Below are 16,823 nucleotides of genomic sequence, written 5' to 3'. Positions count from 1 at the left end.
TTCTTCTTTTCTTTCTTCCTACTTAGCGATTAGACAAGTTTCATCGCTTTCCTGAGAACGAATCGCCGGTTATCCTATAAATCCAAATTAGTCTGCTGAATGGCAAACACATAAATTTGAAAAAGCTTCGAAAAGTAATAAAAACGAAAAACGAATCAATAAAAAAAAAAAAAAAAAAAAAAAAGACTATACACATTAAATTCACATATTGATTGCACGATCGTAAAAATAATTTCGAGGCACACTTTTAACAAAAACCGTATACGTATTACATGTACATAATTGTAAAACCTATCGTAAAATTGACTACACTGTGCGTATGACCTACGTTAAATAATAATTATTCCCACGTGAATGATGACGGGATTAACGTGGGATTAGGAAAAAAATAAATAAAGCGTAGTCTATATTTTTTCACGGTTTACTTATTTTATTTTTCTTTATCTATTCCCGGAATACACGGCCGTAATAACACAAAGCCGTCCATTGATGTTACCGAATTGCGTAATGCGTTGTTTTGCCTTATCGCGGTAATCCGACGCATGCTTTATACGCATGAAAACACGGCTTCGTTACTTGCTAATTATCTGGACGGTGGTAGAACGATTAGCAGTGTTTTATGATAATATCGTGTACGTAAGTGTAGAAAGAAATTTCGAGGAATAAACATAGAAAAAACAAAAATAAAACTTGAGTATAAAATGTATATATATATATAACATATATACAGCGGTTTAATGATAAATAACAACACTGAGAAAAATTTCATTTTTTACAGTAACTAGAAAAATTGAGTAAAACGGGTATCGTTAAAAAAAACTGTTCGAATATTGTTGGAATTACGAAAAACGAGGCACGCCTAATCATTTTGCGTTATCGTCGATCCTTTTTTGGTTATCGCAACGCAGAATCAGTTTCTGAGGTTTACTCTACTTTTTTAGTTAAACGAGGCTTTAACGTCAATTTATCGTTGCGCGAGCGTTAAATTTTTGCAACAGTAGCAAGAAAATATAGCAACGGTGAACGTAATGAGAAAGAATAATAACGGATACAAGACTTTCCGGTAACAGCTAGAAAACTAATTTTCATTTTCTACCTACCTAATTTTTCGTGTAGAAAAAAAAATATTTTGTTCTGATAAATACTATTTTCACATTAAAAATTTCCGTGCGTCAGATTTTGATCCTTAAAAAATAGTATTTAGTCGTTGACGAAGCTGGAAATTTATCGTAGATACTCATTTTTCGAAAAGGTGAAAAACCAGATCTTACACAACGTTGAATATCTTGAAAATCGTGCGGCAATGAAAATTTTCTACAACGCACCAATTCGAAGAAAACATATAAGTTTTCAAATGCTACCGTACAGAGTTCCGTCCCTTTTATAAAAAAAAAAAACGGTTATCAGAATTTGATTTCTTACATGTTAATTAAATGACGAATACAAAATCTCGATACAGCATCGCTTAATAAATTCCCACGTTGATTTCCTTTCACAAGGTTCAATATTATGTTAAAAACTGTGATTTCGCGAAGTGGGAGATCGACAAAAAAATAAAAAAATAAAAAATATAGTTTTCGTTTTTCTTTTTTGAGGCAGTCTAATATACATATATATGTATTATATATATATGTCGTTTAACTGGCTGCAGCCAAGTGGGACACGCGAACGTCGTCGGCATTCGCATTCGTGCAATTGAATAAACCGCAAAAAAACCGATTTCGCACATCGGTGACACTTTCACAAATTTATACGTACCCACATACATGTATTAGGTATATGTATAAAGCGTAACCTGATACCGAAATTCGAGTGCGGTGAACATGAAACAATTTTCTAGGGTAAATTCTTTCCCCTTTTTCAAATGTTTCGTTCTCGAGTATAACACTAGTTGAAAAAATTTCCTTCCATTCAAACTCCGTCAATTAATTATTTTAATCCCTGGATATTTTCTCTGAATGAGTGAAAAAAAATAAAATAAAAAATTTCAACGATTATAAATTAGGCAATCGCAAGTGATTAGTAATTTATTTTTAAAAATTTCACATATCCGTAAAATTATATTATACACCGTTTAAATCGAAATTGTAAATATGTATTAATATAATGAGAAGGATAAATTTTTCTTAACGTATAAGTTCTAAAACTATTACAGTTTCTAATCGTAGCAAAAATAAATTTGCGCTCGAGTAAAGAGAGGTAAAAAAAAAAAAAAAATGTAATTCAATCCTAAGAAAATAATTGCATTAATTTTCTTAAACGGAAAATGAAAAGGAAAGAATCATTGAATATATAATTGAAATAATTAATATTGAAGGTTGTGAAAAACTTGCAAACATATAATACAATTTAATTCTCTGTGATACGCACGGAGTGTATAAGCAGAAGAAGATTTTGCTAAAAACTACAGGGAAAAAAGTGGGACACATCAGGTTTTTTGATAAAATATACTTTGCAAAATTAAGAATTTACTGTAGAATCTGTGAAACCACTGTGTCCAGATTAAAATTTGCCATTTTTTCAACCAAAATCCCTGACGCGTCCCTCCTTTTTTTTCCCTGAAATTTCCAGTAAAATTTCATCTCTTTCTTCTCTTCGCGCGTTGAACGTAATTCAATTCGCGAATGAAACTGATCACGATGTAGACATTGTCTTCGCGATTAGAAATCAGCATTCGCATGCCTACCCACACATACACACATAAACACGTACATATAAATGGCAGAATGTCACGGATCACGGAATGCCTAAAGACTGTCTTTCGCCTCGATTATCCGAGCATCCTACATGCCTGCGCTTATAACTTCGCACATATGTACAAGGTATGTACAATATGCATGTTATAACCTGTAAGGTATAAGTGCATTACACCCGTAGGTCCCCGTGAAATAACGTGAACGCGTTACCGATTCGACCGAGTACGTATTCTAACTGCGGCTCGGTGCGGACCGTTAGACATTTTTTTTATTTTCCTTACTCGTCATTTATGCTGCCGTCTTCCCCCCCCCCCCCCCCCCCTTACCGACACCGTCCCCGTTGAATTATAAGGTGAAAAAGTGAACAAGGCAAAGGAAAATGAAGAAAAAGTTGAGTAAAACAGGTGTCGTTAGAAAAACTGTTCGAATATTGTTGTTAAATTTTCGCAACAGTTGCAAGAAAATATAGCAACGGCGATCGTAACGAGAAAGAATAGTAACGGATACTGGAAAGCTAATTTTCATTTTCTACCTAGAACTGTATTTTGTCGATTCTGGTAAAAAATAAAAATATTTAAGAACCGAGCGGTAACCGGAACTAAAAATTTCTCTCGGTGCATCACGTTTAATCGAGGCCTCGAGGTCCAAGGTCGTAAGGACAATTTAAATATTCAATTGCGATTTCACTTCCGTACTCATTTTCTTTCACCGATCGATCGGAGTGAAATTTTTCTTTGTGAAAGATGAAGGATTTTTCTTGATTCTTAATTTGATTCATTACCGTTTAATCTTGCTTCTTTCTGCATGGCACGTTACATCGGATATAACGTTGTAAACAAAAAAAAAAAAAAAAACGAATAAAACAAGAAAACAACATTCTCGGAGATTCGATTATTTTCCAACTATCCGGTTGATGTGTAAAGTAGATACCTACTTGACCGACGTCTGGCGCATACCTGACGATCTTCTGTAATCATTGCGGTTTGCAATTTATTGGAACGGTATTTCTAGTCTCGAGCAACTCCGATTAAGTGGCCTACATGTAGGTAATGCATACATCTATAAATTGAAGAATTTTTCGCATTCTCAATTTTTTATATTTTGTATATATATATATATATATTTTTTTTTTGTCTTGTTGTTATTTTTCACACGAATACGTTTAACCGAGTTTTGATCAACTTATATTCCGCAATGAATATATAAACGGGTGACAGATCGGAGTCGAGAATTCCATCGCATCGTAAATTATTCAAAAGTTATAATAGTTATTTTAGCAACCTAAAAATCTAGATCGGCATTCATAAATTTTATTTCATCTGCGCAGTGACTGGTGTTGTTGTCGGTGTTTTTGTTATTGTTGTTCTTTTTTTCCTTCATATGTTTTTCATCTTCAAGACTTTTTTTTCAAATTTACTCAAATTTGGGTTCAAATGCACCGTAAAAAAAAAACAATCGATAAATCGATTAATTTTTACCGATTCAATCGAATCTTGTTCGATTATTTTTAGCTCAATGATCGTGGCCAGGAAAAAGGGAAGAGTTTCTTTTTTCTCCCTATCAACGGACAGATTGACGTGTAGGAAAATAATAAATCCCCTTGCACGGCTAATCAGCTTAAACGGCAAGTAAAAAAACGGAATTACCGTAAGAGGTGGGTGTGCTTAATTAATTGCAAACTCTGAGAGAGCTTCGCTTAGATTATATTTTACTCAACCGACAAATCATTGATGGACTGACGCTCGCGTGTGTCTAACACAACGATTCGTCATTCCCATCACGTAGCTATACCCGTATAACCAAAAGTCTAAGATAGATACCAGAAAAGAACGTCGTGAAACGTCGCACGCGTCGCATTGATAATTAACCGTCAAATCACACGTGGCCAAAGCGAAGATCGTGTGATTTTATATACGACTTTGAATCGATCGGTGAACGAAAGTAATTCGGTTATTTTAAATATTTTCCACAACAAACCTGCGGGAAAACAAATTACCGTTAACTAGATTTTTCCAATTTTCCAATATCCGTATAACTTATTTCAACACTTGTGTGTCACCGGCAGGAAACTTTACGATTTACGTGACATTCGAATGCGTAATTATCTGTGGCGATTTCCCGGACAGAAAGCGTGTTGCAAAATATCATTTCGAAAATGCAAAGTCCAGCGCCGATTGCGTGCAAAATATAAGAATCCGGTAAAGAAATCGGGATATCTCATACATTAAATATGACGTAAACGTTATAAGAGTAAAACTAACGAAAGAATAAATTGCACGGTATTATAATCCTTGCTATGCGTATGAAAAATTGAAACGTAACAATGAACTGTAATTGTAATCAAATTACGAACGTTTCTTTCAAAATAATCACAAATACCTGATCAAACTGATCGCGATTTTCGTTTCACATTGTATTTTGAATATTTTTTCAAACAGTTCTGCTGGATTTATAAAAATTCTGTTTTTGAATGATTGTTGTTGTTTTTTTCTTTTGCGTCTTTGTAACGCATACGAGTTTATGAATACAGTCGTATCGTCTTGCCAAGGTGAACCGGCGGCGAAGCGCGACCGCCGCGTGGGTGGAAAACCAACGCCTGGTTATTATATCTAAGGTGTGTAATTCAATAACCGAACAAACGGCCGGAGTGGAGTAAAGAAAAAGAAAAAAAAGAAGAAAAAAAAAGTAAGAAAGCAAAAAAAAAAAAAAAAACTTGGTATAATTGGAAATGCGTTGAACGTATACGTTCGCAACGATCTTTAAAGATTAAACATATTATTTAGAAACGGGGAGTAAAATTTTTTCATTGCGCAGAATTTGATATACAATTTATATTTCCTTGGTGATTTGAATTTAAGTTAAAGATTCGAAGAATTGAAGAGAAAATTTATTATTCCCGAAGGATTTCGAATACACGTTTCGTTTTACGCGCATCGACAAGACAGATGCAGCGGAAAAAGAAAATCGGAATAAGTACAGATTACGGAGATGAGTGAAATTTCTTGAATTATTATACTCGAAATTTAATTTATATTACAGACGTTGGTGAATTTTTTTTTTTATGAAAAATATATTAGAACGTAGTTTCGGTGATATTTAATTGATGCGGGGATATTAAAAAGTGCACAAGACATTAAATATTGCAAAAATCGCGCGCCCACAGATTGAATTTTTTTATACTCAAGAACACAGAGCTGAATTTTATTAATTACGGTTTTACAAACTAGATACGTATAACCGTCACCTATAATCATCACCGATGATGCCCACAGATTCCGAGCTATTCGAATAAAATCTTTTTATTCATATTCATCATGAAACTAGAAGATGATTGGATTAAAAGCCGGTGATTAGCAGTCGAAGCTTTGAATAATAATCAACGACGCCATTCGATCCTGCACCCACATATATACTTGCCATTTTAGGGCTCTAAAAATAATCAACAGAACGCGTAATCTGCAGTTAAAATATGTATGACAATAACGATGATTGAATAAACATGCTGCGCGTAATGAAGTATTTTCGTTACGCATGCATAATAATCGCGAGATTGCAAAATTTTTACCACTTTAATTAATGAATGGCAGAATAATGCGCGTCTTGAAAAATTATACTTACAAATGCAAAAAAAAAGAAAAAAAAAAAAAAAACGATACAGCGTCAGTCGTTATTATTAAAGTGATGATCGAACGTTTACGTGCGCTGGCATTTTTTCATCTCCTTTTCTCGATATTTTCGTGTGGGCTTCAACCGTACAATTTATCACCGATGTAACACGTATATTCATAATATGTATGTACTTATATTAATCAAAACAATAAGTTATTCAAAATTCTTTGGAAAATTTCCCTACCTCTTTTTGTAGTTTAAAAAAGAAGGATGCATGCCTTTGTAAATTATAACGCGTTAATAATTAGTCAGACAAACGTTTGGATGAAATATTCTTTAGATGAAAAATCTAAGAAGAATTCAACGAGATGCAAATTATGTGACGTGAGCTTTTTGCAATGCTGAGGGATTTTTTTCAATGAGGGTAAAAAGCTGAGCGTAAATCTCGGGAACTGTATCTAATGAGAATAAAAACTATGGTAACGTAGAGCGTAATTCGGAAAATTTTTTCCGATGATCGATAAAGTCAGCCAGAGCGGGGGTAACTCCTACCCTCAAACGTTCTAGAAAAAGGTTTGTGTCTGGGCTTTTACCCGGTTGCGCCGGGTAACGTAGGAATTTGTACCAAGAATATTATTTAGAAGGAAAATCTAAGGAGAATTCAAGGAGATGAAAAATATATCACGTGATTTTTTCGCAAATAAGCAATCGCGGTTCGGCCTGATTTAATTAATTATCGAACCTGCAGAAAAAAGCTATATAAAGGTTTGTGTCTCAGCTTTTGCCCGGCTGTGCCGGTAATGTAGGGATTTGCATCAAGAATATTCTTTACAAGGAAAATCCAAGAAGAATTCAAGGAGATGAAATATATATGACGTAAGTTATTTGCAAATAAGTAATCGCAGTTTGGCCTCATTTGATTATCAATGCTGCGGAATTGTAACTCACCTCAGGAAAAAACGAACTGAATAGGGAAAACAACCATGACCGAGTCTTTGCACGGTAAGTAGGAATTTCCGGCGATTCATTTTACACAAGAAAAACGAAATTAATTATTTCAAATTCTAACGAAATTAAGCTGTTGAAGTGTCATTCATCATTTCATTCGTCATCACAGCCAAATAATACGATTTAACGTAAAGTATAACGTTAAAGTTAGAAATAAAACGTTAATACTTCTCTGGATGCGTTTGAAAAGCAAGTCTATTTTTCCTTTGTCGGTGTTTCGCTAGTTTCCTAATATGTACAGCGAATCGAATCATTGCATCCATTCTTAGAAACAATTCAACCTTCGAGTCCAAATCGGTTATAAATGCGTTGAAAAATTGTTAACAAGTTGCTATTGATGAATTTAAATTAAATCGACGCAATTGAAAACGTAAATCAATTTTGAAAACACCTAGAAAAATTCTTTAAAAAATCCTTTTTTTTTTCTATCAACAAAAGTGCCAATTTACAAATTATGAAAAACAAATTTCCCCTTTCTATTCGTATAAGTAACTTGCACTTGCGCAGTTCTGGTTATTCTTAAAATTTCCTGAAATATGTGAACGTGCAGCATTACAAGTAGAAGTAAATGAAAGAGACAAGCTGTCAAAATATTTATCCCCAATCTTAAATTCCTGTACGTGTTTACATAGTTGAAAATGTGTTGCACATACTTTCAGCAATACATCACGCGGAGATAAAGAAGAAAAAAAGTTTTTCGTTATCGCAGTTAGTCATCCGAGACTAAAAGCACATATTCTGTATTATCTTTCATCCAAAAATAGTTATCGAACTCACGATACGTTGGATGTTTTATTTTTTTAAACACGAGTAATCCACGCCTATATTAGGCACATAATTTACATCGAGAATGATGACTCGTCGATTTAATTGCACCGCAATTTGCAGTTTGTACTTTAGATACAAAGAGGGTAAATCGAACGATGATAATCCGATGACAAGGTATACGAAACTAGATCATGAATGTAACGAGGTCGACGATTACTGTTCGTTATACCAATTATAACAGACGGTGTAATAAATTGAGTAGTAATTATCAATGAGGATCAATTATTACGGTAATTGTGGTAAGGAGCGTGGTGTTCAATTTCTCCTCCGCACTTCTACGTTTCAACTAAACCTTCCACATCCAATTTCGAAGTAAAAAAATCATCGTCGAGTGATAAAACACAAGTTTTTTTAATATAAGTACAACTGCGCGGTCTGTGCAATAAAAATTATCGAATAAGAGGTCGGCATATAACTCGTAAAGATACAAATGCATTGAATAAACTCTTCGACTGCATTTCCCTCACGCTGTATATAATAATAAAGATAAGAACTGCAAATGCTCCGTGAAGAAGAAGTGTAAAAACGTCGACCCAATTTTGCGTGCACGATTTTTTCATATTACTTTTCTTTTTTCTTTTTTCACTCATATCTTTTACACGACGTATTTCTCAACGCATTTCTTTACAACGCGTATCCAAAGCTATCGTAAATTGTGACGTACCGATCGTAGAAGGATCGTTGACTCCCGTCTCTATACGCGTATAATTGTCACGTTTCGAAATCTTAACCCCGGCGATCTCTGCACTAGCATCGACGATATTATCACATGTAACGTACGCACAAAAGTGTGTCGCGGTTTGTTGTTAACGGACGCGATATACGTGCGAGGAAAAAACAGTACGTCCATTTATAATTGAACGTCGTACTTGAACGCAAAACGACAATTTATCGTTGAGGAAAAATCGACAGGTAATAAACGAAATTGCAAACTGTATCGCTGATTGATCTTACCTTGACCGCAGGTTTCACAACGTCGTAAATTCCATCCTGTAGTCTTTGTTCGTAGAAATTATTCGACGTTGAGTTCTGTCGTCTGTAAAATTGATTATATAAACAAAAAGAGAGAGAGAGAGAGAGAGAGAGAGAGAAAAAAAAAAGTAAAGAAAAAGACCGAGAAAAATTTAGCAACGAGATATTTGTACATCAACGACGCTAGCGATTCTAACAATAAATTTCAATTTCAATGTTTTTCCTTTGTTCTTAGATTTTTTTAAAATTCATTCTTTTTTTTTTGTTTTTTTTATACTTACGACAAAGGATCCGTCGTTCCATTTGTGGCCGGTTTCGGCGACTGGATTCCCGATCTGCTCGGTGTGCTTGAATGAACAGGCGACGGTCCTTTGCTGTTCAAAGGTTGTTTCATCCTGAAACGTAAAAGAAGCGAAAAAAGAACATTAGACAAGTTGACAAAGTATTAATAAAGAAAAATACTGCAGGTCAAATGTACACAGATATACATATATATGTATAAATATGCATCAGGTTGTTACGTGTTACACATACGCAAATCGTATAAAATGTTGGTATTGCACAAGAAAATCTTGTTCAATTCCACGCGTACGTTCATGCGTAACTGGGTAACCGACATTTGTATGAATGTAATATTCATACTTTCGAATATTTGCAGTCAATCAAGCGCAAGTTTGAAATTTGATTGATACGACAAATATTTGTTTTCCGTAACGAAACGATAAATAATTGGACGACGCATCTTCTTTTCTTTCCTTTATTTTTTTTTTTTACTCAATTTTATTAGCGAAAATTCCCTCGCTTTTGAATTTATATGACACATCGCCCTCAAGTTTTGGAGAAAAATTTTTCTTTCTGGAAAAACTAACGCACGGGTGAAAATTTATGCCGTTTACGAATGATATCGATGAGTTTTTTTGGTCGCTCTTATACGTCGCAAGGTGAAGAAATAAAAAAAAAATTGGGAATTCAGAAAGGTGTAGAAGGAATAAAGAATGATCGAATATTCGAGACGCCTCGAGCATCACAATGAATTTCCGTTTCCTTTTCCGTTTCAAACATCTGCGCGCGCAGCTTGAAACCAACAGCAGTGATCGCTAAACAATCTACTGTTGTATTATAACAGGTTGTATCGTATTATGGTACGAATAGTTCCTCCGAGCGTGTATAGTCGCAACATCATCATAATAATAATCATCATCATTATCATCATCATCATCATCGTCTTCTTCATCCTTACCATGAATCGCTTACGGAATGGAGGTATACATAATATCAGAATAATTTTTACAGACAAGTTGAAAAGCCCGTTACCCTGCAACCAGGTCCGCATGCATGCGTCGCCTGTGACGCTTGCAGGCATTGAATTCCTGCGGATTATACGCTGAGAAAATACACGAGCGTTGTCAAGGATGGGAATCTTCGGAGTAGTGGAAGTAGAATAAAAAAAAAAAGGAAAGAGATTTTGGGTCTAAAACAATTTTTCGTGGTCGAAGACCGTTTATTTTCATGAGTCTGCGTACTGCGACTCTTTGAGAATTTAAACTTTGAGTGCGGTTTTCTTCACTTTTGGTGTTTCAAACTTGCGCGCAAGGTTTCTCCTACGGTTTCCGAACGATTCACCCGAAACTTTTACAAGTTGGTTTTTATTCAAAGTATTTCTCACGCATTGTCATAGGATTTTGCCAAAATTGTCAGCTGGAAGTGAGATGCCCTAAATTTGATGTTGAAGAACGGTTCATTTTTTGTCATTATTCTAAAAAATGATATATTTTCTTTCAAAATGAAGATATTGAGAAAATCCTACGACTATTTTTTTGGCATTCGCGAGTAGATTATGCCAGGAAAGTTCGCATTCTATGCTACAAATATTAAGCGAGAAACCTTGCGCGCAATAAATTTTCGCCTTTTTACGCTCTATTAAAACTGCACACAGTGCATCACCCTGATAAATTTAAATGAGGATCTAATGAGGGCTAATTTACTATGAAAACGATGTAAGAAATGCAAATCTAAAACCTTTATAAATTTTTCAACCTTTTTCTGCGTGAGAAAAAGATTTACTAAAATTTCTGCAACGGTGAAAAAAAGGTGAACAAAAATTGAACAACATCCTTACTATGTACGTGATGAAAATGAAGCTCTCAACAAGTATTAGCGAGATATGAAAAATTTCAAATTCCCTTTTAATATGTTTATAATTGAGGACGTTCGAAATGATTTAATCCTTGTGATTTTGATTCGATTCAAAAGTTTTTCGACTCATTTGCAAAGTCGAAGGCTCAATAGATGTGGTTGCCCGAGGTTGAGACGAACCTGCAGGTTTTCGCTTTCGAAATTCCAGGGGTCATAAAAGAATGAGATCCGAAATTCCAGCAGGTCATTAGTCAAACAGAAGGCGTCATTTGTTTGCAAAAATGACTCGCACCAGGCGGGGAGTTTAGTATTATTATTATTACCATTGACGTTCGATTTTTCATTTGCTTATTCCGAAAGCTATTTTCAGTCATGCTAAAACAAATTTCTATCACGAGTTATGAATAACATGACTCGAGTGGCTGCAGCGATGCTTTCCCTGGTAAAAAATTGCTACTATTACGAATTTTTAAACATACTATGAATATAAATTGTAAATATGCATAGTTTTTAGTAAAGAATTGTTGATTTTCGTTAAAAATTGTAATATCTCGTAGATTTTTCACTGAAAAGATACAAATTTTTATGAGAAACTACACTGAGAGAAATTTTTTGTTCCGGTTACCGCTCGGTCCTTAATTATTTTCATTTTTTACTACAATCGAAAAATATAGTTCTAGGTAGAAAATGAAAATTAGTTTTCTAGTATCCGTTACTATTATTTCTCATTACGATCACTGTTGCTATATTTTCTTGCAACTGTTGTGAAAATTTAATTCTTAACAATAACAGACGTTAAGGCCTTGTTTAACTAAAAAAGAGGAGTGAACCTCACAATTACAAAAAATGGATCGACGATAGCGCAAAATTGTTAGGCGTGCCTCGTTTTTCGTAACCCCAACAATATTCAAAGAATTTTTTTAACGATACCTGTCTTACTCAGTTTTTCTCAGTATACGCATGTTTAAACTTTCGTACGAAACGTCCGAATATCCTTAAAAATTCGTGTAAATCATTTTCATCAGAGTCGCCTTTTGTACGTACGTACAACGATAAGCAGCAGCTGCGTCACGATGTTCAGTGTCAGAGATTTGCTTGTGCACTGCATATAACGCACAATTGAAATACATACGCCCATTGTTAGAGAACAAAATTCCTGGAGTACAAACAGCCGTGAAGCTTGTTCAACGGATATGAGTCAGCCACTCGTTTAGTCAGTCACCGCAATCAGTGGATCGACATTCTTTTAGGCGATCCGAGATTTTCTGCATTATACTTTAAGCGCGTTGGAAATATTTAAACAACAATTCCGAACACAACCGTCGATGATATTGCAGATACCTGCAATCGATATGCCGAGAACTGATCGTTGTGCAGAGATTTTAAGTGGAAAAGAATCAGAAAGTTTACCTGACACAATTTAAGACCACCTTCGAGCGTTCCAAAATATTCTTAACGGTCACGAGTGATTTAATAAGAGGTTAAACGTGACTTGAAACATGTCTCAAAGTATCTTTTTGCGGTTCGTAACGATTTCATTATCACTTGAAAATGGCTCCAAATGACTTTCAACGTATTTAGCTGTGTTGCAGAGAATTGAAAATGAGTTCGTGTTTAATTAATTACTCTCTACGTGACTTTCGACGAGTTTGAATAACTTTCATTGACTCAATTACGCGAGTGAGATACGATTTAGATTTTCGGAAGTACCTTTAACGATTCTGAGACAATTTATAATTGTTCGTCAAACAGGCTGGCTACAAATTTTTGAAAAAAAAAAAAATAAAAAAATAAAATTCAATGACATTTCCAGGTTTTCCATGACTCAAGATCCAGTTTTCTCTGATATTTCCCTTGTACTGGTAAGTTACTACAACCTAAATTGTTCAGCTCGTTAACTTTGTATTCGGTTCAAATTCAAGTCGAATTGAAAAATAAAAATATATCTAATATACAAAACAGTCAATATAAGGTAAAATTTTCTTTTCTCAAAGTGAAAAAAAGAAAAATTTTTTATCCCAAAAAACTATTTTCAACTCCTATGATAGAAAACTGATATTTACAATTTTTTCTATTACCAAACCAAAAATTTTCCATAACGTCTTTTAAATTCCCCGATATTTCCAGATTTCTTTTCCAAGTTTTCCAAGCATATGGCCACCCTGTCAAAACGACTTAACGATAATTGCGTACGACTTTATTGAATCTGAAATTCCTCTCGTACAACTTATACCTTACAGTAAAAGTAAATTTCACTCGAACGTGATTAATAAAGTAATTACTTTAAACCTGCTTTCTAACAACAATAACTGAAAACTCGGTACACTGAGAAAAATTGAAATGAATTTCTTACAGTAACTGGAAAAATTCAGTAAAACAGGTATCGTTAAAAAAACTGTTTGAATAATGCTGGAATTGCGAAAAACGAGGTTCACGTAACCATTTTGCGCCATTGTCGATCCTTTTTCGGTTATTGCAGCGCTGAATCAGTTTCTGAGGTCTACTCAACTTTTTTAGTTAAACAAGGCTTTAACGTTAATTTATCGTTGCACGAGCGTTAAATTTTCGCAACATTTGCGAGAAAATCTAGCAACAGCGATCGTAATGAGAAAGAATAGCAACGGATACTGGAAAACTAATTTTCATTTTCTACCTAGAACTATATTTTATCGACTGTGGTAAAAAATGAAAATAGTCAAGTACCGAGCGGTAACCGGAACTAAAAATTTCTCTCATTGTCAGCGTACGTAATAACAACGCGAGCGTCAAAAGCGTGAGTAAAACCATACAAGAGTGTAAAATTTACCGTGTAACACATGGCGGCGTTGAGCAAACACTTCGGCTGCTACAGGTGCTCGTATGACTGTTTTGCTTACTGTACACCGGCCGACTGTTCACGGAGACGCTGACACGTTCCGCTATACGAAAACGCGGTGTCGTCGGCTTGTGGTACATCATATTCACCAGTCGAGACGATTCCAAAATATTGCGTGAAAAATTTTACAATATTTATCACAGTGTAACGTCCCAATCAACTTTTTCCTATCTCAAAATTCGATTTCTTCTTTTTCACTCGTACAAAAATATTATATCCACACTTTCGTTCGGTTTCATTTAAAAAACAAACATTCAACTTCAGAATATCATAGACAATATTTTCACGAGATATAATCTAGACGAATAGAGAGGTAAAATAGAACGAGAGTAAATTCGTACAACCGATTTTATACGGTCATTTTTTTTTTTTTTTTCTTATTTTTCAAACACTTTTCACTGCAAGCTTGAAATCCACTTGTATATATATATATATATATTATATGTATATATATATATATTTAAAACGAACGAATCACTGCACAGAATTATTTATACGTCAATCACCATTGTTGCGACACCATGTATAATAATACATCACGTCACGTACAAGCATCGCATTATCCAATTGTTTTCCAGCAATTATACGCTGCACGATTTTGCGATCAATGAAGCATCAGAATAACGAGTAACGTGAGATAAATCTAGATTCCAGACCGTCGAGTTGAACAGGAATTACATATATTCGATAAGGATAAAAATGCCTCGCTTATCCAATAAACTATGAAAATAAAAAAAATAAAAATAAAAAAACGGCGTAAAGATATAAAAATCGATGTAAAACGAGTTTAAATCGGTGAAAAATAAAAAAGAAAAATGCAAAACTTGTGCAATTATACAACCGATATCACTGACTTTTGCACAGGAAAAAAAACAAAAATAAATAAATAAAATCGTAGAAACAAAAAACGTGTTCTTAGATTCGTGTCGGACAGACCGGTTCCAATCGTCAACGCGAAATGAAAAATGTAACGAAACTTGACTAGCCTCGTTCACCTGTTTTACAAATTTAAAGAAGATGTAAAAAAAAAAAAAAAAGAGCGACGACGAAACAATAAATAGAAATTCACGTATCACCGAACTTGACGTATTTGATCGAACCGAAACTTCACCGGCCGATTAACGAAACCGCGATGCGACAGAGAGCTTTTCGGTTTATCACCGATATGCGATTTGTGGCCGACTCGACTGTCAATAAGTATGACTAATTGTAAAATAACACAGCACCGACTGACAGCCAGGCGAGTGGCGAGTAGCCGGAGTCTTTCTGACAGGACAGGAGCAGCTGACTGGGTTTCGAAGCGTTGCCGGTGTTCGAGTCCGTATGACGACTATACGGAACCCCACGAGCTCTGCTGCTGCACCGGCGTCTCTTAGTACCGAACGGAAACAGCAACAGAAACAGAAATTAACAGCAACTGCACTCTGCGCCGCCCGATGCGCAAAGAACATCGGCGGCTTTGTGCGCTAAGATGCAACGGGTGTAATCGTCGAATCCAACTCTGAGGAGTTTTTTTTTTTTAACGAAAGACGAACGATTTGTACGACACTGAAACGAGGAGTTTGAAAAGTTGCGAATGCGCCGAATTCCGAATTTTTTTTTTTTTTTTTTTGCGGACGATACATCAAAGTTTCGAAAGTGCGAAGATGAGAGAATTTTAAAGTCTGAAATATCGAAATTCCAAATGATCCAACATTTTTCGTTCCGTGAATTTAACTTTTCTTTCGGATTTTCGATATTTTTACGTTCGGGATTTGGATCAATTTTGATTTTCGGTTGTTCGGATTTTTTCTTTTTTTTTTTTTTTACAACCACTCGTTGAGTAAACTATACCGCGTGAGTATATTTTGATTTTCAGAATTTTACTCCATCGAAGCTTTATTTTTCGGAATCTTGCATCCGGGAACTTTGCGGCACCGGATTTCCAACCATTCGAAACTTTGTCGTTTCGTAAAAGTTTGATTTCTGTAGTTCGAGTTTCGCAACAAGGTAATTTCTCGACTATTCAAATTCGAAACCGCATCACCGTCCTCACGATTATCTGTTTAGTCTCTGATCAATCATCTCGAGGGAAGTAGGAACGTTAATAGTCGGTAACGTTACCGTAACGATGCATGTTTAAAAAAAATCGTTACTTCGCAACTCTGATAATGTGTAAAACTTAGTGAACCACGATAAAAAAAATATACTCATATTTCGTAAAGTCGACTCCTTCAAAATCATTCTAAAATTACGCCTTTATGACTTTTTTCACCTAATGATGTTTCGTTACGTTAACTTCAGCCTCGTACGAAAGTTCGGTTTTAGTTTCGTAACGTCGATTTTGATCAAAATGAAGATAAAAATGAAGAAAAAAAAAACTGAAAGTATATATTTTCAATTTTCATTGCTTCCAAAAACGAATTCAATCCATAAACAACTATGCACTTTAAAAAAAAAAAAAAAAAACAATTTTTCTCTCCAATTTTTTCTCTTCTTTATATTTTTGGTTAAAGGTACTTACAGACTTTTTCATTAATTCTCCTCTTAAAATTGAAACACTTGTCTATACAACGGAAGAGTTTAATTGACGTATCAACGCGGTTCGACGGCATATCGAAATGTGTCATTCTTCACCAGTATCTAACTAAAATCATGAAATAATCGCCACCACACTCCTACTCTCAAGACTTACAATTAGCCCTGAACTTTACGACTAT

At 34.7% G+C, this 16,823-nt stretch overlaps 1 protein-coding gene across 5 annotated transcripts in view; it reads right to left on the bottom strand.

Moving 5' to 3' along the window:
- Window positions 1-16,823, bottom strand: part of LOC124211042 (WD repeat-containing protein 47) — a 105,000-nt gene that overhangs the window by 44,531 nt on the left and 43,646 nt on the right. For all 5 annotated transcript variants that reach the window (XM_046609682.2, XM_046609680.1, XM_046609678.1 and 2 more), the window contains exons 4-5: window positions 9,395-9,508; window positions 9,096-9,177 (exon numbers count right to left, since the gene is read on the bottom strand). In XM_046609682.2, coding sequence (XP_046465638.1) covers window positions 9,096-9,177; window positions 9,395-9,508 — 196 coding nt within the window. The remainder of the gene's footprint in view (window positions 1-9,095; window positions 9,178-9,394; window positions 9,509-16,823) is intronic.

Source organism: Neodiprion pinetum, chromosome 2, assembly GCF_021155775.2.
Source record: "Neodiprion pinetum isolate iyNeoPine1 chromosome 2, iyNeoPine1.2, whole genome shotgun sequence".
NCBI classification, from domain to species: Eukaryota; Metazoa; Arthropoda; class Insecta; order Hymenoptera; family Diprionidae; genus Neodiprion; species Neodiprion pinetum.
The sequence above is the reverse complement of the archived record's forward strand: the minus strand, read 5'-3'. Positions and strand labels throughout refer to the sequence as shown.